Source organism: Agelaius tricolor, unplaced genomic scaffold (genome assembly GCF_023055355.1).
Source record: "Agelaius tricolor isolate 1412-34295 unplaced genomic scaffold, bAgeTri1.0.p SCAF_42, whole genome shotgun sequence".
NCBI lineage: Eukaryota > Metazoa > Chordata > Aves > Passeriformes > Icteridae > Agelaius > Agelaius tricolor.
The window spans coordinates 1,951,991-1,979,148 of record NW_027269302.1 but is presented as its reverse complement, the minus strand read 5'-3'; the positions used below and the strand labels follow the sequence as shown (position 1 = coordinate 1,979,148).

Below are 27,158 nucleotides of genomic sequence, written 5' to 3'. Positions count from 1 at the left end.
TGCGACTCTGTCCAGAGCAGCTCAAATTCTCTGCCAGAACCATCCCCCTGCACCTTCTTGATCTGAAGGGGACTAGAAGTGGTTTCACTGCAGTTCTTTATTTCTGCTGTCTGACAATGGGAAGGTTTCACCGAAGTCTTGGATGGACTGGATCAGGGAATAGTCAAGCAAGAAAAACTGAGCAACCATCACCCAACCCCACTCACAGAAGAACAAGTCCCATTAGGAAAAGCACCTCAGGTGTTTTCATAGTTGATAATATGTATCCTACTCAACATTATGGATTATAATCTTTTCCCTTTGGAACCTTATCAGTGGGGACTTCTGCCTGCTTTGTGAAGGGAGCCCCTGGGGCCCATCCCCTCCCAGAGGGGCTGCACTTGCTGCCTGCCGGGGCTTTCATTGCTGGGCCCACTGGGAGCCCCTGGGCTGGGCTGGGCACCAAGGGCGAGGCTGGCCCGGCTGTGATGCCTCTGGCCCCTGTGACACCAGGGGCAGCGTGTCACAATGGGGGCAGCTGGAAAAGGCCCCCGCAGGTAACGCTGGCCCAGCACAGCCTGGGCAAGCGGTGAGTGCGCACGTGGCGGGGCTGGGCCGGGCCAGGGCCGGGCCACAAGCGCCGCACCCGGGCCTGCATTGTCCCCCTGCACCCAGGGCCAGCCCCTGGGGCCGGCACCTTGGCCGGGGCACGGGGCTGCTGCTGCTGGCCCACTGGCACAGGCCCTGCTGCCTGCCAGCTGCCCGGGGCCCTCTGCTTCTGCCCTCACATCCCTGCGCCTCCGGGCCTCACTTCAGCCCCCACAAGCTCCCTTGGCAGCCCCAGTGAAAGCCTTGTCTCTCTCCTCCTGCAGACCATGGCGCACAGAGCAGTCCTGGCTGGGCTTGTGCTGCTCCTCTTCCTGTTCCCACTTTCCGTGGTGGACAGATTTCACGGGGATGGGCAGCCCCGTGCAGAGGAGATGAAAGCGGCCCCCCCAGAGCCAGCTGAGCCTGGCTGGGGACCCTGGCTCCTGGCTGCCTTGCGCTACCTGCACCAGCTCTGGCAAATTGCTCAGCCGCTGCTCCTGCTTTTGGGCTGGTGGCTCAGGCGCAGAAGGGCAGCCACGAGGCAGAGAGCAGCGGCCCAGAGAGCTGAGGAAAAGGCCAGAAGGAGGAAGGTGGAAAGCGAGCGGAGAAGGCGGCTCCTTAGGAAGAGATTCAAAGACATGGAGCAAATGTGCCGGGCCACGAAAGAAATAGAAAAGCAAATGGCCAGGCTGATTGGAATGAATAGGGATACAAACAGGATGCTGAAGGTAGGCAGGGCAGGCTCTTGGAGGAGCACAGGCAGTGGCTGTGTGAAGAAAAGCTTCCTGCTGGAGATGCTCTCTGGGCCGGCCAAGGCGAGCCGCACATCTTTGTGAGCAGCCGGCGCACAGAGCTGCGCTTGCTGCCCAGCACAGCCCTGCGCCGGGGCACAGGCTCCGGGCTCCTGACACACCCTGCCCCTCTGCCCTCTCTCTCCTCACGGGATCTGTAGGAACTGCATCTATTTTAACCCTTTCCCATACAGAGCCTTTGCATCTGCTCAAAGGAAAGCACCATCTGAAGGCATCGGGCCAATGATTGGAGATTGATTCAGATTCTTAAATAGTTTTGAAATATTTAAAATGTTTTCTTTAAAAATAGTTGTCTTTAGCAACATTTTCAAAACTTTTTATTACTATAATGTAGATTACTACTCTTGTAAGATAACATAAATATTTTAATATTAAGTAGTAATAAATAATGGCACTTTTCCTTATATTACATAGAACTTATAATTCATCAAAATTACCAAGAATTATTACAGTTAACAAAAACTGAAGTATACTTTATTTCTGTTTAAACCCGCAAATGTTGCTTAATCTTCATGATCCAATAATTACTTTGTGTCTTGTTTAATATTCATATATACAGTACATAGACTGTCGCTACAAATGCCTATAATCACAATTGGTTAATTTAAATTACACTCTCTGCCCTCCTGTCTCGGGAGGGTGACTTCCCTCAGGCAGCTGCAGTCCCTGTCAAGATGCAATAAAGGCAATGCCTGAACAAACGCTGTGTCTGTGAGTGTCCATGCTGGACTCAGGTGTCAGCTGTGGGGAATTCCTGACACAGGGGCACCACAGCAGCCCTTGGCCATGCAGAGGCTCCTTTCCTCCCCTGCAGCAGCTGCTCCTTTGGTGCTGTGATCCAGCCTCTGCTCTGCGTGATGCCAAATGCAAGAAAACCAGGAGTGCCACCACTCAGACTGTCACTCAGGTCCCTGCAGAGCTCAGGAGCCACCATGGCTGTGTAGGTGTGGAGCCTGCAGTGGGCCATGACAGCAGGGACAGCAGGGATAGCAGGGACAGCAGGGACAGGGGGACAGAGCACAGCAATCACAGCCCGGCTGCCCTGGGACAGGCCCGGCAGGCAGACAGGACACGGGGCAGGCAGGAGTCCCCATCCTCTCTGTGCCCTCCTGAGCACAGGCACATAAGGGACAGGGGCAATGGGGACACAGCCGGCCCCTCTCCTCTGGGAATATCCCACCTGCCCAGGGGCCCTGACAGAACGCAGGGGCTGAGGCTCTGCAAGGGGAACCCAAGGGTGAGCAGGAGGACCTCCAAGTCACATCTGCCCACATTCTGCATGCAAACTGCTGCGTGGAGGAGAAAACCAGAGGGGCCTTGCCACAGCAGATCCCATCTGAGGGAAGGTGTTCTCTATTCCTGCACACGGGTGCCCCATGCAACATGGAGCACATGAATGCACTTGGACACCAGATTCTCACCCCTGCTCCAGCGCTTTGGCACAGCAGGAGCGGCCATTCCCTAATAACACACGGGTTTGCAACTCTTGTGCAAAGCAACACAAATTGTCTCTCTCCTCCTGCAGACCATGGTGTCCAAATCAGTCCCTGCCCTGCTGCTGCTGCTCCTCTTCCACTTCCCACGGCCCGTGGTGATCAGTTGGGATGAGGATGCAGAGCTGGGCAAAGAGGGCCTGGAGCAGGCTACCCCAGAGGCACCCGAGCCTGCCTGGGGACCCCTGCTCTGGGCAGCCGTGCAGCAGGGGCCCTACTGGGCTGCTGCTGAGCTGCTCTTCCTGCCTTTCTTCCTCTGCCTCAGGCGCAGAAGGGCGGCCATGAAGCAGAGAGCAGCGGCCCGGAGAGCTGAAGAAGAGGCCAGAAGGCGCAGGATGGAAATGGAGCAGAGAAGGCTTCGCTTCAAGAGGAGCTGCAAAGACTTGAAGGAGCTGTGGGGGACCACGAAGATGATCAAGAAGAAAATGGCCAGGCTGATTTGAATGAACAGCAAGGTGAGCTGGTTCCTGCTGTGCAGCTGAACTCATTGTGTTCAAGTCAGATTTCCTCTGCACGGATGTCATTGTAGTCAGATGAGAAATTGGCTCCTTAATTTGAATGCAGTGGTGCATAGAGCTGTAGTCTAATGTTTCAATGTAGCTGACCTGTGCCCTGATAGCAAGGGGTGTTTAACAAATCTGGTATTGCCAGAAGGCTTTTGTGACTCTGAGACTGTGCTCTGTACATGGAGCAGCAGAATAATTAAGGCCAAATCCTCCCTCGGGAACTGGAGGATATCACACGTGGGTAAGGAGCTTTTGTAAGGGAGAATTGACTGTTCTTCTCTTCCACCAGGTGACCCTGTGCTCCAACACGGTGATGGAGTTCTACCAGAGAATGCTGGTGCACCTGGAGGGTGTTGGCAAGGGAGGGGCAACCCTGATCATCACAGCCAGGTCCCAGCCCTTGCCTGGCTCCCCCAGGCACTGCCTTGCCCAGGCTTTGCTGGCTGCAGTGCCAAGGAGAAGTGTTGCTGGATGCCCTCATGTTGTGCCAGCTGGACATGGGAACAGCAGTGCTTGGGCAGCAGCCTGTGGTGAAAAGCACCCCTGCTCACAGCCCAGCTCGGGCCTGGGCCCTCTTCTAAAGGCACCAGCAATGATATCATTTCTTGGCCTGGGCTTTGGTGCGTGAAGGGGAACAAATTTCCCGAGGGCCTCCTCTCCTTCTTCCTGCAAGAGGTGGAGTTGTGCTGGTGGTGAGCACCGTGCACGGGTTTGGGCCACACCAAGCAGCTGCTGAGAGTCAGGGTCTGGCTCTGTCCATGAGGGCCCATGGCAGGGGGGAAGTGGCTCCCAGCAAGAGTGGGGAGGGCAAGGTCTGACGAGGGGAAAGCAGCCCTTGGTGTGGCAGGTCAGCTCCAGATTTTCTCCTTCCCTCTGCTTCCCAATTTGAGCTTTAATGTTGTCAGAGCTGAGCCCAAAAGTCGTGGTTGCTGCAGCAGAATTCCATGCTGCTGTGCTGCTGTGGGTGTCAGTGTGATGCCCAGAGGGATGCAGCTCCCTGGGGCTGTTCCCTGTCCCAGGCAGAGCCATGCAGGCAGTGCCTGGGCTGCCATTCTGTAAAGCAGGTGGAGCTGGGGCCAGGCAGGGCCTGGAGCTGTGCAGTGGAGGAGCCAGGGAGCTGCAGGGCCTGGCAGGGGCTGATCAGCCCCTCTGTGGGGCAGCTGCTGTCTCGTGCCCTCCAGGGCTGGGGCAAAGAGCTGAGTTCTCAGGCAGGGCAGCAGCACCATGGCAGAGAAGGGAGTCATTTGTACTGAGACACTGGGGTTGTGTGTTCCTTGGGCCTTGGGGAGCCCTGATCCTTGTTGGGAAGGCTCCCCCAGAGCTCGTGGCTCACTGGGACTGTTCCAGGAGTCCTTGCAAGCCTTCTGGGGTACAGGAGGGGCTGAGGCAGCTGTGGGGCAAAGGGCTCTGCCTGGGGCACTGGGCAGCCTCTGGGTGCTGCCTCTCAGGGTTTGGGCCTCCTTGACAAGACGTGTTGGAGTGGGCAGAGGTAGAAGGCAATTTATCCCTGTAGGGCTGTTCAATGTGCATTGGACAGTGACCAATGTGTTCTGCTCCATTGCACAATCTCTGGGGGGAAACGTTCTCCATTCTCTCAGGATCTCTGATTGCCCTGGGGTCATCTCTCTGCCCAGATGTCTCGTTCCTGAGCTCCAAGTGTCCCCCCAAGTGCTGCTGTACGATGAGTGCCACCTGAAGGTGCCCCATGAGAGGAAGATCCTCATGAGGAATCCCAGCCACCTTCCTGGCTGCTACGGGCTCATTCCCCAGGTTTGGCATCACATCCACCTCCTCCTGTCAAATATTACTGAGGAGATTATTAGGGGAAAAAAGGGTTTGGATAAGACCTTGCTGGTTTCTATTCAGCCTTAAAGATCTGCTGAGAACAGGATCCTACCCGAATGTGAACTTTAGGAGGCACTTGAAGCTCCTGAGGAAACAGTTGATGTTCTGGTCTTCAGGGGCTTTTCTTGTGGGAGATCTGAGAAGGTTGTGAAAAGCTGCTGCATCCACAGACACCAATGCCTGTGCTGGCAGCCTCCTTGCAGGATCCCCTGGGAGTTCTAAGCCTACAATTCTTGCATCTTGTTTGTGCCTTTTACCTTTGTCCTGGGCAGTTGTAAACGCGTGTGTAAGTTGCTGTTGCGGTGCATGTTGAGGAGTCTAAAGTTTCTCCAGAGGTGCCTCTGAAGCTGCATTTCATTCTGTCCCTGCCAGAAAGGCAAGGAGGACTCTGCTGTGCTCGACCCCAGCCCCAAGCCCTGTGGGATTGTGCAGCCCCAGAGCTCAGCAGAGATCCCAGCTGTGGTGGCAGTGCAGGCCCTGGGCACTCACGGCCCCAGCGCTGTCATCGGCGTGTTCGGGGATGAGCTGGGTCCCGAGCGGGTGGCTCGGGGATCCAATACGGGGACGCGTCGCTCCGGCAGCCCCGGCAGCCCCGGAGGGCTCCGGCCCCCGCCCGGCAGAGCTGCGGCTGCTGAGACCCCAAAATATCCCCCAAAAAACTGGTGAGACACCCCAAAAATATCCCAAAAAATCCAGGGGAGACCCCTCAAAATCCCAAAAAATCCCAGTCAGACCCCCCTGAAAAATCTCAAACAATCTGGGTGAGATTCCCCCAAAAATGCCAAAAAATTCAGGTGAGATCCTCCCCAAAAAATCCCCAAAAACCTGAAGTCCAGGTGAGACACCTCAGCAAAAAAATTTTTAAAAATTCAGGTGAGACCCCCCCCGCGAAAATCCCAGTGAGACCCCCCAAAAATCCCAAAGATTTTTTTTTCCCAAAGAAAACAAGTGAGACCCCCCCCCAAAAAATCCAGGTGAGACCCCCCCCAAAAAAAACCCAAATAAATCCCAAACCCACCCCAAAAAATCCAGGAGAAACCCTCAAAAAATAAAACAAAAAACAGGTGAGATCCCCCCCAAAAATCCCAAAAAATCCCGCTCAGACCCCCCTGGATTTTTTGTGTGCAGCTGCTCCTGGCAGGGTGCACAGGGACAGGGATTCTGCCGGGGAAAACAGGCCCAGGCTGCTGTGGAGAAGGACAGGAGGGATGGGAGGCACAAACAGCTCCTGCTGGTGCAGGTGTCCCTCCCTCCCACTGCAGGTCCCTGTTCATGGTTATCTTATTTTCCAGAGATGAGCTTTACTCTCCTAAAGTCAAACCCCACCCACCAAAGGGGAAGAGAAGCAGTTTGGGTTCCTTGGCATCTCAATGGAGGCATTCCAAGGTCAGAAATGTGGAGGAGCCAGTCGCAGCCCTGAAAGAAGTGCAGGATTTTCCCCACTCTTCAGGAGCAGAGGTGGATTTTCTTGTCCATCCCGTGCTTGTGTTCCTCCCCAGCCTGCCAGCACCAAGTCCTGCTCATGCTGAGCTCCCTTTTTGCTGCCCTGCTGGGCTGTGCCCTGACAGTGGGCTGGGCAGCAGGGCCAGTGGCTGGACATGGGCTGAGGGGGAGGGAGAAACAGGAGAGTTTTCCTTGGAGAAGCTGACTCAGATCCTACAGGCCTGTGCTGAGTGTGGGATTTTGTGCCTTGTTTCCTTCCCAGTGTAAGATGAGGCTTTTCCCTGCATCATCCTGGTCAGATCTCCAGCTTCCCTCCCAGAGCCAGCTGGGATGATCCTGATCTCCATGGAGCCTCTTCCCAAGGCAGCCAGACTCCCTGTTTGCAGGGCTCTGCTTTCCCCCAGAGCTGCTGCTGCCCTGCTGGCCCTGGAGCTGTCTGACAAAGGGAGACTTTGCAAAGTGGCTGTCTCTGCCTCCCAGCACAGAAAATGGCTTGTTTTCCAGGTGCCAGCACCAACTCCTGAGCACCCTCACCTGCCACGAGGCTCGGAGGGGTTCAGGTGCTCCCTGGACGTGGCGCACGCTCCCCTGGGAGCGGAGAAGGCAGGAGGGAATCTGTCTCCCTGCCCATTGTCAGCGTGGCCAGCAGGGCTGGAGCTGCCAGTGCCGCTGGGGGCCCTCAGCACTGGCCACAGAGGGGCCTCCCATCCCTGCAGGCCCATCACAAAGGGCTGCTGGAGCAGCTGCTTGTTGGAGAGGCCGGGCAGGACACGTTGCAGGGCTGCCCAAGGACGCTGTGCAGCACCTGTGCAGGGCACTGCTCCCCCTGGAACTCCTCAGGTGCTCCACAGGAAATTTTGGCAGGAGCTTTTGCTGCAGCACCTTGAGAAAGCAGCATTTAAACCAGAGAGAGAGGGCAAGAGCCTCAGGAGTCAGATGAGCTGGGCTGGACTCCTTCCCTCAGCTCCAGGAGCTCTCACTCTGAGTCTCCTCCTTTTCTAAAAGCAGGAAGCTTTTAAACTTTTTAAAGGCAAGTTGTGCATCAGAGAGAATTTCTACTGCCAGGAGACATCCCAGCTCCCTTTCCTGTCATGTACTAATTAATGCATTGGCCCGTGAGTGTGGGAGAAGATTTTGCCCATGGTCCCTGCCCTGGTCAGTGGCATGGATGCAGGATGAGGTGAGGGTGATTCTGGCAGTGTTTGGGGAATAGGCCCCTCTGGCTGCAGCTGCCCTTTGCTCCAAGATGCTATTCTGCATCCATTTCCATGCTCAGCACCTCAATCTCTCCTGTCTTCCACCCAGGCTTTCAGTATCCTGCCCCTGCCAGGTGTGCTGCAGCCAGGAGAGAGCCAGCAGGTCTCCTCCACCTTCTCTGGCCACCTCAGCAGCACCTGCAGTGTCCCGGAGCTGTGCCACGTGGAGGGAGGCCCCAGCTACGAGGGGCTGGTGCCCGGGGAGGCCTCACGTGTCAGCTCCTCCCTGAGCCCCCCGAGATCAACTGTGGCTCCCAGGCCCCTCTCAGGGACAGGTGAGTCAGCCTTCCATGGGCTCCTGCTCTGCCATGGGTTATTGTCCCTGCAGGGCTCCCCTGCTCCAAGGACTCTGAGCTCAGAGGTGCTGCACAGCAAAGGCAGCAGCAACACAGGCATGGCCACTCTGAGCTCCCTGGCTGCCAAGAGAGGAAGGACCTTCTCCTGTTGAGACACAACATCTTCTTCTCTATCTGAGTGCTAAGCCCTCCTGGCTTAGCTGCTGCCTGCAGGGAGCTGGGCTCTGGGCTTGCCTTGGCACTGCCTCTAGAGGGGTCTGCAAGTCCATGGTGTTGAGTGGCATCTTCTCCATCATCTCCCTTCTTCACCAAAGCACTGGGATTGTGCTATGGGCAGGCGTGGGGCACAGAGCAAACCTTGCTTTGGGCCCTGCTCCTGCCCCAGATGAAGCCCTTGCACTGCTGATCTGCCAGGGCTCTCCTTATGCTGGGACAGCAGCCAGAAAAGCTCCTGTCCTTTAGGCTCCCCTGCAGCTGCAGCCGTGGGCAAGCACAGGAGAAGCTCAGCTCCAGCAAGGCAGCCCAGCTCAGGACACACAGGCCCAGGCTGGAGCTGGGAGTGGAGGTGCTCCAAGCCAGCCTGTGCATCAGGACTTCTTCAGGCCAGGCTGGAGTTGGTTTCATGGGGAGGAGAGGGACCAGGCTGCTTCCAATGGTTTCCGTGGCAGCCAGCACTGGTTTGCTTGGTCCCAGCTGGGCTCCAGCAGGAAATCTGCCTGACAAGAGCCTGCCTTGCAGGAGAGGAGTTCCTGCAGCCTCTGCTTTCTGACTGATAGCATTGTTCTCGTGAAGGAGCAGGCTATGGGTCGTTAAAGCCCAAGATCACGGGCAGAGACTCTCTAACTAATTAGAGTTAGACAGTGGTGTGTTTATTAACACCGGCGGGCGGCACCAGAGCCGTCCCTAAAAGGCGAGACCGCGCTGCCCAAGGTTCTTTGCCCTCTCTTTATTGCCCAAGATCTTACATACAATACATCTACACAAGCCCAGCACCTCCCATCCCTGCTCTGTATTCAAATGAGCTCATTGGTCCTTCACACCTGTGCAATTCCTCCCTTGAATTGGGTCCATGGTCTCAAATTGGGTCCGTGGTCTTAAGGGATGAAGTCAGGAATGTCTTCATCAGGTCTCTGTGACCATCTGGCACCATCCAAGGTCCCCTGCTTAGTGACTGATTGACATCAAGCCCAGGTGCTAAACCATTGTTCTCCTGGTTTCAAGATGTTCTTATAACAGTTCACTGACTCCACTTCCTTCTAGAAAGGAGCTCCTAATGGTAAACAATAGAACAATCAGCTCCGGCTTAAGCATCTCACAATCATTAACCTATGGTCTGCCTGTCTAACTTACATCCTGATCAATGGGAATTGCTTCTAAGCCTCAGCTGAAATCTGAACTCTTTACAATCATGCTTCAGCCATGCCCAGGGGGAAGGGGGCTGAATGAGCTGAGTAAGAATTGTAGGGGAGATGAGCAGCTGTCAGCAATCTGTGCTCTGCTCTAAACTGGGAAGCCAAGAGACAAAGGGCGTTTTCAGGCAGCAGCACAGAGAGCTGCTGGATCAGCCTTGGGCAGGGCCTGGAGGGGTCTGGCTGTGCCTTCAGAGGGAGCTGGCACAGTCAAGAGCCTCTGATGGCAAAGCTGAGGTTTGGCTGGGCCTGGAGGTCCCCTTCCACCAATGCCCTCCCTTGGGATGTTCCCAAGCCCTGTGGCTTGAGGAGAATTCACGGGAATGGCCTCAGGGTCAAGGAATGAAGTGCAGGGCCAGCCAGGACTGGGGAGCCCAAGTTTCTGGTGGGGACTCTCAGCCATGGCTTCTGTTTTGTCTGCACAAGGGAGCTGAAGCAGCCGGCTCAAAAGCTTGAGGAGGAGGCAAAAGCCTTAGAGGAGGGAGAGAGGGGGAAGGAGGAAGAGAGGCAGAAGAAGGAAAAGAAGGGTGTCTCTGTGGGGAGGGAACCCCCAAAACCAGAGAAGGGGAAAAGCAAACAACCACAGAAGAAGGAAGCCAAGGCCCCAGAGAAGAAGGAAAAGAAAGACCCAGAGAAGAAAGAAACCAAGGCCCCAGAGAAGAAGGAAACCAAAGCACCAGAGAGGAAAGAAACCAAAATCCCAGAGAAGAAGGAAACCAAAATCCCAGAGAAGAAAGAAACCAAGACCCCAGAGTCGAAGGACACCAAAGCATCAGAGAGGAAGGAAACCAAAATCCCAGAGAAGAAGAAAACCAAAGCCTCAAAGAAGGGGGAACCCAAAGCCCCAAAGAAGGGGGGAACTCAAATCCCAGAGGACACAGCTGAGCTGGAGAAGAACTCTTTACTCTTTATTCACACAACTCATTTTACACAGTTTGACAGACCCTGTGTGCAACTTTAGTTAGTTCATAGATTTCTTGCAGGTTATTCTAATATTGGTTAATAAAATAGATTTTACTTGTGCATCAAATCTCTCTGTTGTATTGTTTACCTGTTCTCTGCACTGATTCTCATGGACAAATCCCTTGTTGTTGCAGGTGCATTTGTTTTTCACCCTCAGAACAGATTGTTCACAAAGTCTCATTCTCACAAGAGCTTCCCATGGGAACTTGTAGCTGCTTAGCTGCACTCAGAAGAGATGGCAGGCCAGCTGTTAATGTGGCAGAACAAGGCCTGATTTCATAAGGCCTTTCTTTTATCATTATCCCACCTGCCTGTGACATCTCCCCCTTCTCGTTCATTTAAAAAAGGCTCCTATGTTCTGATGCTGAAACAGCTCACTCTTGTCAGGGCATTATCTCATCAAGGTTATCACTGGTTATCTGTTAGATATGGGATAAGATGGATAAAAGACCACTTACAATCCACAAAACTTACCAACTTCCATCAAGTCATTGACACAGGGTATTGCAGCATGAGAAGGCAAAAGAATAATGTCCAATGTCTCTTAGGGAAATGGAAAGAAATGACCATTGTTTCCAATGAGTTGAGAAGTGTGAGAAAGTCTTTGAGCTGGAAATGTTGATCTTTGACACCACTGAATGTCCCCTGGCAGCTGGAACAGGGAATAACTGGAGAAGGTTCGTAGGAGCTCTGTACCATGAGGATGCCAGGAGGCTTTGCTGGCAAATTGCCTCTGTCAGTGCCCAGACACAGCCGTGTCTGGCCAGGCCTCCTCCTGCTCCTGCTCTGGCCACAAAGGCTGCAAGGGGATGAGGTTATTTCTCTCTGCACTGGGCCTCATTTCTTCAGAGCTGATCAGGATCTGATGGAATGAACAGGTGACTGCTTTGAGCTGCTGATGATGAAACACAGGCACATCTTCTCCTGAAGGGAATGAATCAATCAGGCTGCACTGTGGTACACTCCATTGGGATTTAGATGGGATGATCTCGTTTCCAAATTCCTCATGTAAATATTGCGTTATTCAAAATGATTCCTTGTCCAAATGTCTCATGTACATATTGCATTATTTGAACGTTCTTAAGGCATTCATTCCTCTTCTTTTTTGTTTTTTAAGAATGAGATGCATGTCTTTTGTTATGAGTATGAAGCACCATCACAGTAAAATAATACATGCAGTGGACAAGAAACTTACAGCAATTGGGAATAATTTGGATACAACAATCAGGAACATTTCAAATAGCAGACAAAGCTAACAACATAGGTGGAATGAGGTAAATAGCCATCCCTGCAATAATGTACCATCATCCCAGAATCTGCAAACAGCTGACAAACCTCGATTCAGGGGGGACTTGGATCATTATTTCCAGATAATAATTCCCAAGCTGCCTTTAAAAGAGTTCAACTGTCATGTCTAGAGGGTCAGATGGCCAAGCCAAAGCAACTCAAATCTAGTTTTGATGCAGAAAACATCTGGGTCTGTTGGCAAATTCCCGTCCAGGCAGAGCCAAGGCCTGGCCACCACCCAAGCTCTAAGTGGGAGAGAATTCCCTGAACGTCATTGAAAACAAGGCTCTTGAGAACAGCGCTGAGGAGTAAAGGTCTGGGGGTGACAGACTAATGAACCATGCGAGAGCTGTCTCCTCCAAAATCCCCTCAGCACAGAGATGCTTTAAACCCAGCAAACTGTTGGAGTGGTTCTGTAATAATCATTGGGGCTGCATCTGATTGCTGAGAGTAGATGTCACAATGCCATCAGTTTAGAGGAGGCTTCCCACCAAGCTGAGATATCATTTCTTGGAACTGTGAAAAAGACTTAAAAATGATGAGACAGCCCTGGGTCAAAGCATGGAGGATTTTGGTGGGATTTTGGGCAGATGGTTTGGTGTGTATCCAGAGTGACTTTGGGCAGATTTGGGGCCTGCTTGGGGCAGGTTTGGGGCAGATTTGTTGCTGCTGTTGGGGTTTTTCTCCCGTTTCCCCAGCTGTGGGCAGAGCCCCGAAGCACATCCTGTTCCTGCCCCGCTCCCTGAGGAGCCCAAGGAGCTGCTGCTCCCCATGCTCTGCACCCAGGGAGATCTGGGGCAATCCCGGCATCCCGGGCATCCCGGGCATTCCGGGCCCTTTGGGCACTGGGGGATTCTGGGGCTTGGGGGGCGAGAGGGGTGAGGGGGGCTTGGGGCTGGATTGTCTGGGGAAAGGATCGGGATTTTGGGGGAATGTCTGCATTTTTGGGAAAGACCAGGGTTTGGGGGGGAGGAAATTCTGGATATTTTAGGGAGGAAATTTCTTGAATTTTGGTGGAAATTTCTGGATTTTTTAGGGAGGAATTTCTGAATTTTTTGCAGAGGTCTTCTGGATTTTTTGGGGAGGGATTTCTGGATTTTTGGGAATGTTTATGAAGTTTATGGGAATGTTTCTGCATGGGGAATGGGGTTGGTTTTGTATAGTTTGGGGAGGAATGTTTCTGGATTTTCTGGGGAAAGTTCCTCATGTTTTGGGAATGTTCCAGGATTTTTGGAGGAACATTTCTGGATTTCTTTGGGAATGTTTCTGGATTTTTGGGGGAATGTTTGAGCGTTCTTTTGAGAACATTTCTTGATATTTTGGGGAACATTTTTCCATTTGGGGGGGAACATTTCTGGATTTTGGGGGGGGAATATTCCCAGGTTTCTGGGGAACATTCCCAGGATTCTGTGGAACATTCCCGGGTGTCTGGGGAACATTCCCGGGATCCTGGGGAACATTCCCGGGTGTCTGGGGAACATTCCCGGGTGCCTGGGGAACATTCCCGGGTGTCTGGGGCACACTCCCGGGTGTCTGGGGAACACCCCCGGGTGTCTGGGGCTCTCCTGGCCCCGTTCCCAGCCCAGGTTCCCGGGGTTCAGGAGCTGCCCTGGTGCCCGGGCCCCGCGACATCGCCTGGGTGCAGTTGGAGCCCGAGGTGCAGGCGGGCGCCGCCCGCGAGGCCCTGCAGGGCTTCAGCATCACCCAGAGCAGCGCCAGGAAGATCTCCTGCGCCAAAAAGGGACCCAGTTTCCCACCCAAATCCCCTCTCTCCATCCCAAATCCTTCTTTGTGCATTCCAAATCCTTCTTCTTTCACCCCAAATCCCCTTTCCCAGCCCCCAGGGATTTTGGGGTTCCAGAGGGGTTATTGGGGTTTTTCCCAGCATTGTACCCAGGGTCTCTCTGCAGACATTGCACCTGGAGCTGCCCCAAATAAACCCCAAATGACCCCAAATTTGGGGACTCGGGGTGGGGGGGGGGTGGGGGGGGGGGTGGGGGGGGGGGGGTGATACTAAAATTCGGGGTTTTGGGGTGTTTGACTCCAAACTTTCAGAGTTGGGGGGTTTGATCCCAAAATTTGGGGTTTAGGGGATTTTGACACCTCAGGGTTTGGGGATTTTTGACCCCAAACTTTGGGAATTGGGATGTTTGACACCCCTGGGTTTGGGATTTGGGGGTTTTTGTCCACAGGACTTGGGGATCAGGGGGTTTGACCCCCAAACTCTGGGATCAGGGTGGTTGACACCCCAGATGTTTCAAACCCCAGGATTTGGGGTCAGGGGGCTTTGACCCCAAACTTTGGGGATGAGGAGGGTTGGACACCCCAGATATTTCAAACCCTAGGATTTGGGGATTGGGGGTTTAGACCCCAAACTTTGGGGGTTGGGGGTGTTTGACAACTCAGGATTTGGGATTTGGGGGTGTTTGACCCCAGACTTTGGGAACGGGGGGTGTTGGACACCCCAAATGTTTCAAACCCCAGTATTCAGGGTCAGGGGGATTTACCCCCAACATTTGCAAACTGGAGAGTGTTTGACACCCCAGGATCTGGGATTTGGGGGGTTTAAGGCCTAAAATTTGGGGTTCGGGCTGGGGGGTGGGGAGGAGGTTGAGATCCCAGAGTTTGGGTCTGGGGGTGTTTGGCCCCCCCCCAGTGTTTGAACCCCCAGGATTTGGGGTCGGGGGGAGTTGACCCCAGGATTTGGGGTGTTTGACCCCAATGTTTGACCTCACCTCGGGTTTGGGGCCGGGGTTGAGATCAGGGACATTCCCTGGAGCCAGCGGCGGGATCGGGATCGGGAACGGGATCGGGAAGCGGAACAGGAACGGGGAGGGTCCCTGAGCCAATGCCGGACCCCAACCCCAGGGAGAGGCCCCGCCGCAGTCCCGGAATGGCCCCATCCCCACAATCCCGGAGCCCTCCCCAGGCCCAGCCCCTCCCCGGCCGCTGAACGGAGCCTCCCTCAATCCCAGCCCGCCCCGATCCGGGCCGGAGCCATCCCCAGAGCCTCCCCCATTCCCGGCCCGGACCCTTCCATCCCTTTTTGGGGCGGCTCCTGCCGCTCCCCGCCCATTTCTGGGGGTTCCAAAGGGCCCCGCGGACCCTCCCCATTTTGGGGGTGTTGGGGTGGCCCCAGGGCCGCCCCGAGGGCCGAGGGGGGATCGAAAGCCCCAAACCCGAGGGGCTCCTAGGGGTGCCCAGTTCCTCCCGTCCCCAGCCCGAAACAGATCGTGGCCAATCAGAGCGTGGAGCGCTGATGACGATCCCGTTGCCGGGCAGAAACTCGGCGCACTGGCCCCGCCCGGCGATTTCCAGCGAATCAGCGCCCGGCTCGGCTGTGACTCATCGCGTGCCGGGCAGAACCCAGCGCCTCTCACAGCGCTGGCCAATCAGAGACTGCGCGGGGCCATTCCCAGCCAATCAGAGCGTTTGTCGCTGATGGCTCTCAGTGCCCAGGAGCGGAATTTGGGGCGGGGGGCGGTGACCCCGGCGATGGGGATGGGGCGTGCGGGGGCAGCTGGGGCCGCACTGGTGGCACTGGGGGCGCTGGGAGCCCCCCCGGCCGCGGGGGGAGCGGGGGGCGCGGGGAGAAGGGGGGCGGGGGGGCCCCAAATTCAACCAAAGGGGGGTCGGGACCCCCAAAGGGAGCAGGAGGGGCCTGGAACCCCCAAAACCAAGCACGGGGGAGGGGATTGGGGACTGGGAGAACGATGGGGAAGGGGCGGGAGAGCGGGGGGAAGAGGGGGATGGGACCCCCAAATTGAGGTGGGAGGGAGCTGTGGACTGGGGGAAACCCCCATCAAATCCCATTAAAACCCCATTAAATTCCATTCAATTCCCATTAAGCATTATTAAACTCCTATTAAATTCCATTAAAATCCCATGACATCTCATTAAAATCCCATTAAATTCCATTACAATCCCATCAAATTTCATTAAAAATCCATAAAATCCCATTAAGATCCCATTAAATCCTATTAAAATTCCTATTAAATCCCATTAAATCCCATTAAAATCCTACTAAATTCCTATTAAAAATCCATTAAAATCCCATCCAATCCCATAAAATGATCAGAAACCCACACAGAACTGGCCCTGAATGGTAAAAACCCAACAATGTGAAAAATTACCCCAAATTATCCCTAATTTAGCCTGAATAACCCCAGAAAAACCCCCCAAATAACCCCAAAGGCACACAAAGAACCCAAATCCCCCAAATGACCCCAATCCCATAAATAACCCCAAATCCCCCAAATGACCCCAATCCCATAAATGACCCAAATCCCATAAATGACCCCAAATCCCATAAATGACCCCAAATCCCATAAATGGGACTGGGAGAGGGGAGGAGAGGGGAGGGAAAGGGGGAGTGGGACAAACTGGGTGAGGAAATCAAACTCTGCAGTCAGACAGAGCAGGGATTTGTGTATCCAGCGCTGGGAGCGAGGGGGATCTCTCTGGCAAAAACCCACTCGGTCTCCTTTGGCCTTCAGCTCCATTTTAAAAGTCACAATTACAACACTTCATTAGCATACTCACATTTGCATAAAGCTGTGTCCCGGTTTTACAGCCGTGTGTGGCTTCAGCGCCTGCGTCCGTTCCTCCTGTGGCAGCCCTCAGTCTTCTGGTGCTCTTTTGATGAAGGCTTCTGTCGTCCTCCTCATGCTGGAACTTTTTACCTGGACCATCAGCCCATGCCTGGTGCTCCTTGCTCTTCAGTCTAACCTGGTCTGAGCTGATTTTGCCCTTTGCAAGCTCTGTTCAAACTTGCTCTCTCGCTCTCGGTGCGTTTGTTGTGTCGCTGGCTCTGCTCTCTCTCTTGCTCTACTGCCTCGCTGGCTTTGCCTGCATGTGAAAAATGCATGTATTTTATGATTGGCTTTTCACAAATATAAAAATGAATATTATATGTCTTGTGTTAGAATATTATATATATATATATATATAATATATATATTATATAATATATATGATATATATTATATATATCATATATATTATATATTATAGGGTTATATATTATATATCATTATATATTATATATTATATATTATATATTATATATTATATATTATATATTATATATTATATATATCATATTATATATTATATAATATCATAGTATAATATATTATATATATTATATAATATATAATATAGAATATATATTATATGTATAATTATATAATATAGAATATATATTATTTATTATATATTATATAATCATATATTATATAATTATATATATTATATATTATATATTATATATATATTATACATTATTATATATATTATTATTATATGTCTGGTGTATTAATTCTCTTAAGCAGTGTGTTAAATATAGTTTTAGGTTATAAAATGTTAAAATAGAAACGATGCTATGTAGGATTCTTGTTTTAAAGAAAGGACTCGCAGTGAGATAGCAGCCACAGGACACCTAAATCTTTCAGAGAAAAAGAATTTATTGCCCTCTTATCAGAAGAAATGAACTTCTTCCCGCCTCGAAGGCGCTGTTAGGATTCGGAGGAAGAGGGTGGCACTGCCCAGACAGAATCCTGTGTTTGAATGGAATTTATGCATCATGGATGAAGTGTATGAATATGCAACAGGCTGTTGTTTTTAAGGGTTACTCCTGTGTTAACGCGTGTCCCTTTTTGGGCTCGTGGTGCCCAGAAAAAGGTACCCGGACCTCCATAACCCTTTCTCTCTATTGTCTCATATTGTCCTAATTCAAATTGTCCAAATTATTATTTCTCTAATTGCATTGCTATTTTTATAACCATTTTATTACTAATGAACTTTTACAATTTCAAAATCAAGTGATTGGCGTATTTCACACTGCACATCTCGCTCCAGGGCTGCTTGTGCTGAACCTTTCCTTGCACAGCCCTGAGGATTCCCCCAGCCCGGGCTCCCAGCAGCTCCAGGCCCGGCCAGGAGGAGCAGCAGGGCCAGGGCTGGCCGGGCGTCCCCCCAGATGTGGCCCCCGCTGGTGGCACAGCCGGACCCTTGGGAGGCTGCCTCAGGCTTTATTGTCCACCAGCATCCCAGGAGGGAGCAGAAAATCCTCCTGCAGACGCTGATTCCGGAGGCTGCCAGCGCTTCCTTGTCTCCAGGAGCTTCTGCCAAGCCCCAGGGAAACCTCGGTGCCACATTGTTCCACAGCCTCACAACGCTCTCCTGGCTCCCGTGAGGTCCCTCTGTGTCCCGCTGCAGCCTTGGCTCCATCAGGGTCTCCTGGCTTCCATCAGGGTCTCCTGGCTCCATCAGGCTCTCCTGGCTCCATCAGGGTCTCCTGGCTCCATCAGGCTCTCCTGGCTCCATCAGGGTCTCCTGGCTTCCATCAGGGTCTCCTGGCTTCCATCAGGGTCTCCTGGCTCCATCAGGGTCTCCTGGCTTCCATGATGCTCCACTCAGTCCCAAGGGGCATCCGCGGCTCAGCTTTGGAGCCCTGCAAGATCCAAAGGTTCCCCCCAAAAAACACCAGCTCAGGGACCCCCAGGATATTTGGGCTGAGCTCCCGCTGCCCAGGCACCTGCATGGAACCCAAGTGACCGCTGGGACTCCATGGAATGTCCTGGAACAAACTGTCCCTGGTCAGACAGGGGTGCCATGGAACACAGGTGCCACTGGGACACGGACACTGCCCATGGAACCGAGTGTCCATGGGGACAGAGCCGGGCCTGATGGAACACTGGAGAACATTGTCACCCCATGGAATCCATGGAACCAGGTGTCCATGGTGACACTGGAGAACATTGTCACCCCATGGAATCCATGGAACCAGGTGTCCATGGTGACACTGGAGAACATTGTCACCCCATGGAATCCCATGGAACCAGGTGTCCATGGTGACACTGGAGAACATTGTCACCCCATGGAATCTCATGGAACCAGGTGTCCATGGTGACAGAACTGGGCCCAATGGAACCTACTGGAACACAGGAGAACATTGTTACCTGTTGGAACCCGGGCTGCTGAGAATTTTGGACTTTCTGAGCTGACAGACACTGACCCCCAAGAGAACACTGCATTTGACCTGAGGCTGTGGAGAAGGCTTCCAAAATGGAATGATGGAACTGGGATTATGGGTGTGGAGTTTGAATAGAAGGGTGTAATATCACATGGTGGACAACTCGGAGTTTAAGGTTTTCGAATATAGTACTATATATAAAGCAAGATGGAGGTTTTAGGGCGGAGGCTGATCCTTCTTCTTTGCCTTCTTCTTCTTCTTCTTCTTCTTCTTCTTCTTCTTCTTCTCCTTCTCCTTCTCCTTCTCCTTCTCCTTCTCCTTCTCCTTCTCCTTCTTCTTCTTCCTCTTCTCCTTCTTCTCTTCTTCTTCTTCTCCTTCTTCTTCTCCTTCTTCTCCTTCTTCTACCTCTTCCTCTTCCCCTTCCTCTTCCTCCTCCTCTTCTTCCTTGTCTTCTTCTTCCTCTTCTTCCTCTTTCTCCTCTTCTTCTTCTTCTTCTTTTCCTTCTTCTTCTTCACCTTCTTCTCCTTCTCCTTCTCCTTCTCCTTCTCCTTCTCCTTCTCCTTCTCCTTCTCCTTCTCCTTCTCCTTCTCCTTCTCCTTCTCCTTCTCCTCCTTCTCCTTCTCCTCCTTCTCCTCCTTCTTTACCTTCTTCTTCTTCATCTCCTTCATCTCCTTCTTCTTCTTCTCCTCCTCCTCCTCCTCCTCCTCCTCCTCCTCCTCCTCCTCGGGTTTGGGTGGTATTGTGTAATTGGATAAAAAAGTCCCTTATGTTGGGCACGGCTGATTGGTTATTGGGTTAAAAGTAAAAACAATTTAGGTGTCATTTCTTAATTGGACAGTTTATCCTCAAAAGACCTTGCAGAGAGAGAGATGGGGCTCCATTTTTACCTTGTTAGCGAAGTGCTGCAGAACTCACAGCTTGTGAGACTGTTCTAGAGACAAGAGCTAATGAACACCTGAGTCCAAACAAGAAATGCTGTCTTGGGATTTCATCCCGACCTTGGCAGAAAAGAAGCAAAAGAATTGACTCTTACCCCACGGAATCTCGTGGAACCAGGTGTCCACTGTTTGACAGTGCAGCCTCAGAGAGTGGTGAGACCATTGTGGCACCATGGAATATCCTGAAACCAGGGCTCCCTTGTGACAAACCTGGGCTTTATGAAACCAAGGACACTGCTGGGATGCAATGGAATCTCAAGGAACCAAGGGTCAACTGTCAACACATCAGCTTCTCAGGAAACCAAGGCAAACACTGTGACACAGAGAGGTGTGGTGTTCTGTTCTTGTTTCGTTCCAGCTCCCCCTATCACGGGCAGAAGTGGTTCTGTCCCGGAATTCCCCTACCTCAGACAGTTTAATGTCAATCCCTTCGTCCCTCCTATGTTGCTATGGTTTCTTTGATGTATTCAAGTTTTCCCCACCCCAGTCCCCTTGTCCGTCACCCGGCAACCCATCCTTTTCTTCTAGATTCTTCTCTCCAGGGCGTCGGGTTATTGGTCAGGGGCTGGGGCCCCTCCTCAATTTTTTCTTGATTTGTTGGTTTAGCTTGTCACTCCCGATATGTATCTAAGTTTCTGTGTCCGCATTCGTTGCTTAAGGTTTACACCCATACCCGCCCCCTGCCTTTATAAGTTGCTGTAATTCAGTTGCTCCTTGTTCAGGTGGTAACCCCCTGCCCTGGCAACTCCCTCTCACCCTGCTCTCCCGCCTGGTTGGATAATAAATCTGACTTTCTCCTGCCACCTGAGTCCTCCCTTTCTTCTGCGTGCACCTTGGCTGCCGCCCTTCTGTGAGTCGCTGACCCACAGGTGCGGATCCGACTTAGGGTCGGACAAGCACCCGAAACTGTGAGCTGGGCTGTGGATCGCTGGGTCTCCGAACACCAGCACGGCCGCAGAGAGCGGCCTCATGGGACCCAGGAGACCATGGTGACACCGTGGTGGGATCTCATGGAACCAAGTGTGAATTGTTACAGGACCCAGGAGACCATGGTGACACCGTGGTGGGATCTCATGGAACCAAGTGTGAATTGTTACAGGAGCCAGGAGACCATGGTGACACCGTGGTGGGATCTCATGGAACCAAGTGTGAATTGTTGCAGGACCCAGGAGACCATGGTGACACCGTGGTGGGATCTCATGGAACCAAGTGTGAATTGTTGCAGGACCCAGGAGACCATGGTGACACCGTGGTGGGATCTCATGGAACCAAGTGTGAATTGTTACAGGACCCAGGAGACCATGGTGACACCGTACTGGGATCTCATGGAACCAAGAGCCCAGAGTTTCACGGCTCAGCCTCATGGAGCGCTGGAGACCATGGTGTCCCAAAGGGAACACATGGAACAAAGGCTCCTTAGTGACACAGCAGGGCCTCATGGAATGCAAGAGATCATCCTGATGGAATGGAAACTCATGGATTCAAGGGTCCACTCTTTTGCTGTGTGGCCTCATGGAATGCTGGAGACCATTGTGGCACCATGGAAACGAATGGCACAAAGGCTCCACTGTGACCCAGCAGGGCCTCATGGAACCAAGGATACCGCTGTGATACAATGGAATCTCATGGAACCAAGGTCCAGTTGTGACAAAGCTGGGCCTCATGGAACCAAGGACACCACTGTGATACAATGGAATCTCATGGAAGCAAGGCCCCATTGTGACAAAGCGTGGCCTCATGGAAGCCCAGTGCCACTGGGACATCTCCAGCCTTGGAGGAAGCAAGTGTCCATTGTGACACAGCACAGCCTCAAATCACAGGAGAGCAGAGGGATGGAGCCATGGAATCTTGGGGAACCAAGTGTCAATTCTAAACACAGCGAGGACTCCTGGAACCCAGGAGACCATTGTGATGCTGCACTTTGTCACAACGGGGCCGTGCTTCTATGAGGATCCATGGGCCCACAATGTTCTCCTGGGTTCCAGGAGGCCCCGCTGGGTCACAATGGCCCCTTGCTCCCATGAGCCACAGCACGGTCCCCGTTGCCCCTGGGTTCTGTGAGGCCCTGCTGCGTTCACAACTGACACTTGCTTCCATGGGATTCCATTGCGTCACAGTGGCCCCCATGTTTCCATGAGGTTCTGCTGGGTCACAGTGGACACTGGGTTCCACAAGAGCTGGCAATGTCCCAGTGGCACCTGTGTCCTGTGGGCCCCACTTTGCCAAAGCAGAGCCTTGGCTCCATGAGATTCCAGGCTGTCCCAATGCTCTGCTGAGTTCCACGAGGCTGTGCTGTGTCACAATGGACACTGAGTTCCACCTGCCCTGGCAATATCCAAGTGGCCCCTGGCTTCCATGAGGCCCTGTTGTGTTTGCAGGTGACACTTGGTTCCCCAAGGTGTCATTGTCACGCCGCTCTCCTGGGCGCCCTGAGGCCTTGCTGTGTGTGAGAAATGACCGCTACTTTTAAAATTTTAAGGGTGATTCAACCTTGAAAAAAATGACAACAAAGGACTGAAACAGGAGAAATCACAGCACTGGGAGCCCTTCCCCACCCCGTGCCTATCAGCCACATGGCTCCTTCACAAATTGGCTGCTCCTCCTTTTAGACTTTTGGTGTTGCATCAGGCAATCCTAGCCCCACCCAAAGTCTGTCAGGTAACTCTTTGTGGCCGTCCATTGGTGGAGAATGCTTTCTTGCAACCTGACTGGAGAGCAGGTGTTGCCATGCCTGCCTTCCAGTGACAAACCTGCCCTCCACAAATGCCCCAACCACCAAGGCCATTACAAGGGGAGGGAAAAAGGACTATGGGGGACAGATGACAATAACATCACTACACATCTTAACACACACATAGGATCTATCTCCTCACTGTGAGACCCAACTATGACATTACTCATCTGTAACACTGTGCAATAATGGAGCCTTGTTCCTAGCAGACCTGGCAATGTCCCAGTGGCACCTGTGTCCCATGAGGCCCCACTTGGTCAAAGCAGAGCCTTGGCTTAACAACTGACCCTTGTTTCCTTGAGATTCCATCTGTGAAAAACACGTTCACTCTCCTGTGAAAATGTACAAAGTTTAATAAAGGACAATGGGAGACCAGGACCATGGAGCAAAGGTTATTACGGCCGGGTGCATCTTGGCACTCAGCCAGGAGCACCCTGTTACCTTCGGGGATCCCCTGAAATACCTTTCCCCTTACATCAGCCTGGTGCATATTCATAGAGCCTCATGCATATCTATAAACTACTTTACATATTCCAGGAATGATTTGACATGGCCCCTCCTTGGGTCTGCCTTTTCAGAGCATGTGTGTTTCTTGGCTGTGGTTTTGGCTCCTTCTCTTTATCACCTCCAGGTTTTGGGCCTTGGTGCACTCTGCCTTCAGACGGGGAGTGCTGATAGTTGGCAGATCTGTACAGGTGTCCTCATCCTGTGTGCATTGGATGTTATCCCATCCAAGCAGGCAGTTTAACACAAGCACACTTCTATCAGCTATTTCACTACTATGTCTAAGCTCAATTAACAACAGAAATAAAAACTATATCTTTAGAACAAAGTTACTTTAACACCACACAGATAAAATCCATTTTAATATTTGCAAAAAGCCAATATTATGATATTTATCTATAACAGGGTGAAGGAGCCCTGGCCCAGGCTCTGGCCCTGGGGGACACGGGGACGCTGCCGGGGGGTCCCTGTCCCCCTGTGCCACTCCCAGGGCCCCGGCCCCCGTCCCCGTGTCAGGCTCTGGGGTCGATCTCGTGGAACATCCTCTGGGGGAGGCTGCGGGGCCGGGCCGGGGGGACCCGGGGGGACAGGGGACCCCGCTGTGTACGAGCAGGGTTGGACTGCTCTGGGGGGAGCTGTGAGGGGGCCAGGGCAGAGTGACCTCCCCAGTGACCTCACACAGCCCCCGGGATGTCACACAGCCCCTGTGATGTCACACAGTGCAGTAAACCGCATGGACTAACTTGCACTGCTTGATAATAAGGCCAGATAAGAGGCTTTATTAACACAGCCCCTGTGATGTCACACAACTACTCTGTTATGTCACACAACCTTCATATGATATGTGATGATATTCAGCTGATATGTGATGTCACACAGCAGATTTGTGATGTCACAGTCACCCTGTGATGTCACAGCCTTCTCTGTGGCATCACACAGCTGCTCTGTGACTCTGTGTCACAACCCACATTGTGATGTCACAGAGCCGCCTTCTGGGATGTCACAGCTAGCTCTGTGATGTCACAACCCCCTCAGTGCTGTCCCACAGCCCACTCTGTGCTGTCACACAGCCCCTTGCTGCCATCCCAGCTGCTCTGTGGCTCTGGGACACAGCCCCAGAGGTGCTGCTGTGACACAGCCCCCGCGGGGACATCCCACAGCCCCGGCCAGTGCTGAGCCCCTGTGAGCTCTGTCTGTGCCCTGCTCGTGTCCCTGAGGGGCCCTGGCAGTGCCCCAGCCCTGCTGGGCTGTGCACAGGAGCTGCTCCTGGCCAGAGCTGTCTCTCTGCAGCTCTGCTGCCCTTGCCAGGAGCTGCCTCTGGACCAGAAGCCCGGCCCAGCTCAGCAGCACAGACACAGCACAAGGACTTTAATCACCCTCTGGGCCTTTGCTGCTCTTTGCATCACACCCAGTCCCTCAGAGTGGGCTCAAAGACTTCTCAAGAGCTCCAAGTCAGATTGAAATACTGAAGTTTCTTGTACTTTATAGAGATCCCTGTGAGGGACAGCACTGAGAAAGTGTCCCCAGGTTCCAGGGAGAGCAGAACACTGGAGGCACTGATGGCAGCTGGGGACAAACAAGGCAAAGGTGTTTTTGGTGATGAGCAAACCTGGATTTGTTTCAGGAATGCAAAGGGCCAAGGCCTGAGCCCCAGCCCCTGGCCAGGCAGATCCTGTCCCTCCCTCCTTGCTCAGGGCTCTTCCCGGGATGGGCACTGGCATGTGGGGATGGGCAATGCCAAGGGCAGGAGCGTGGGGCAGCCCCTGCCAGGCTGCTAAGCAGGGACAAGGAGGCAATGAGGCCCCAGGCCTGCAAGGGTCACTTGTCCCCTCCTGGCTCAGGCCCAGGGCCAGCAGCCATGGCCAAAGTGCTGCCCAGGTTGGCTCTGTCAGGGCTGTCTTGCAGCTGCTGCCCATCCCTGTGCCCTGTGCAGCCCAGGCTGTCCCACGGGGTCCCTGCCCTGGCCTCTGTCCCTGCAGGCTCTTGGCATCCCCCGGCTGCCCCACCTGGCTGGGCCCTTCCTTTGCTGACAGCTCTGCCTCCTGCCTGCCCCTGCCTGCCCACACAAAGCCTGGGGCTGCTCCAGGCTCCTGCTGGGGACGTGCTGCACCACAGCCCTGCCCTGACAGGGAAATTCCTTTCTCCTGCAGCCACTCTGGGCCTCCCCAGCTGCCCTTGGCGTTGATTCTTTCTCTCTCTGGCTGTTTTCCACTATGTCAAAAGGATCCACCAGCCCTGAAATCGCTCTTTAAACACTCTCATGGCTCTGCTCCACTGTCCTCAGTCTCCACCCCACTGAGCACAGAGCTCCTTTGTCCCTATACAGTACTCATGGGCCGAAGGCCTCCAAACCCCCACTCCTTGGGACATCTCTGGGCCCTCTCCAAGGTGTTTCCAAATGAAAACATTCACCTCAGAGTCTAAAGAAATCACCAGAGGACAGGGCCAGCCCGACCTGTCTGCCCTGGCTACTTTTGTCTGGGAGCAATCCTTGGATATACAGAATTTGGGAAGCCAAATTCTAATTTTGGCCATGGTCCCTGGACAAGAAGGCTGGTTCTTTTCCATAGGAATGAAGGAACAGAGCCCCAGTGTTTCAGGGGCAGATGAGAGGTGACCACCAGAGGCCAAGGCCAGCACGACCTGGCAGGTTTTGTTTGGTGAGATACCCTTGCACAGAGGAAATTATTTTAGGCAGAGTACCCCTTTTGGCAATGACCATCTGAAAAGTCAGACAGCCCTTTTCCATAGCAAGGAAAGCACAGAGCCCCAGTGCTCCAGGAGCTGATGAGAGGCAGCCCTTGACAGCCCAAGATAAGCCAGAGCTGTCAGGTGGCCCCTGGGAGGCCAAGCCAGCCAGAGCTGTTCCACGTTCCCTGGGTTCCATGGGGTCCCACAGTGTCCCAATGGTCTCTTGGTTCCATGGGGCCCTGAGGTGTCATAATGCCCCCTTGGTGACACGAGGCCCATAAGGTTGGAATGGTCTCCATGGTTCCATCAGGCCCCCCAGAGCCACAATGGTCTCTGGGTCCATGGAGCCCCTCTGTGTCACCATGGCCCCTTGGTTCCCTGGGCTCCAGTGGTGCCACAATGATCCCCTTGGTTCCATGGGCTCCAGTGGTGCCACAATGATCCCCTTGGTTCCATGGGCGCCAGTGGGGCCACAATGATCCCCTTGGTTCCATGGGCTCCAGTGGTGCCACAATGATCCCCTTGGTTCCCTGGGCTCCAGTGGCGCCACAATGATCCCCTTGGTTCCCTGGGCTCCAGTGGTGCCACAATGATCCCCTTGGTTCCATGGGCTCCAGTGATGCCACAATGATCCCCTTGGTTCCCTGGGCTCCAGTGGGGCCACAATGATCCCCTTGGTTCCCTGGGCTCCAGTGGTGCCACAATGATCCCCTTGGTTCCATGGGCTCCAGTGGTGCCACAATGATCCCCTTGGTTCCATGGGCTCCAGTGGGGCCACAATGATCCCCTTGGTTCCATGGGCTCCAGTAGTGCCACAATGATCCCCTTGGTTCCATGAGGTCCCCACAGTGTCCCAGGGATCTCCATGGAAAGGAAAGAACCCAGCCCCACTGTTGCAGGCGCAGCCACCAGAGGCCCAGGCCAGCCAGCCTTGATGGTACTGGCAGATTTTGCCGGGAGCAACCTTTGGATATTGAGAATTTCAGAGGTGGAATCCCAATTTCAGACCTGGACACTGGAGGAGAAGGATGGTTCTTTTCCATAGGAAGGAAAGCACAGAACACCGGTGGTGTCTCAGGGGCAGATGAAAGGCGGCCATCAGAGGCCAAGGCCAGCCAGACCTCTCTGTCCTGGCAGCTTTTGTCTGAAAGCAACCCTTGGATATCAGGAATTTGGGAGGTGGAACCCCAATTTCGGCCGTTTCTGCATGGATAAGAAGGACGGTTCTTTTCCATAGGAAGGAAAGCACCCAGCCCCAGTGTTTGGACAGCAGGGGAGAGGCACCCCCAGGAGGCCAAGGGCAGCCAGACCTGTCTGTCCTGGCAGCTTTCACCTGGGAGCAATCCTTGGATGTACGGAGTTTTGGAGGTGGAATCCCAGTTTTGGCCATGGTCAAGATGGGTGGTTTTGCCCATAGGAAAGTAATGCACAAAGTCCAAGT

At 53.2% G+C, this 27,158-nt stretch overlaps 2 protein-coding genes across 2 annotated transcripts in view; both read left to right on the top strand.

The window, feature by feature from the left end:
* Positions 1-27,158, top strand: part of LOC139603914 (zinc finger protein 154-like) — a 273,066-nt gene that overhangs the window by 148,847 nt on the left and 97,061 nt on the right. The window lies entirely within an intron of this gene.
* Positions 1-27,158, top strand: part of LOC139603875 (zinc finger protein 135-like) — a 67,084-nt gene that overhangs the window by 10,137 nt on the left and 29,789 nt on the right. Inside the window, exon 2 of the mRNA XM_071454881.1 lies at positions 4,154-4,160. Coding sequence (XP_071310982.1) covers positions 4,154-4,160 — 7 coding nt within the window. The remainder of the gene's footprint in view (positions 1-4,153; positions 4,161-27,158) is intronic.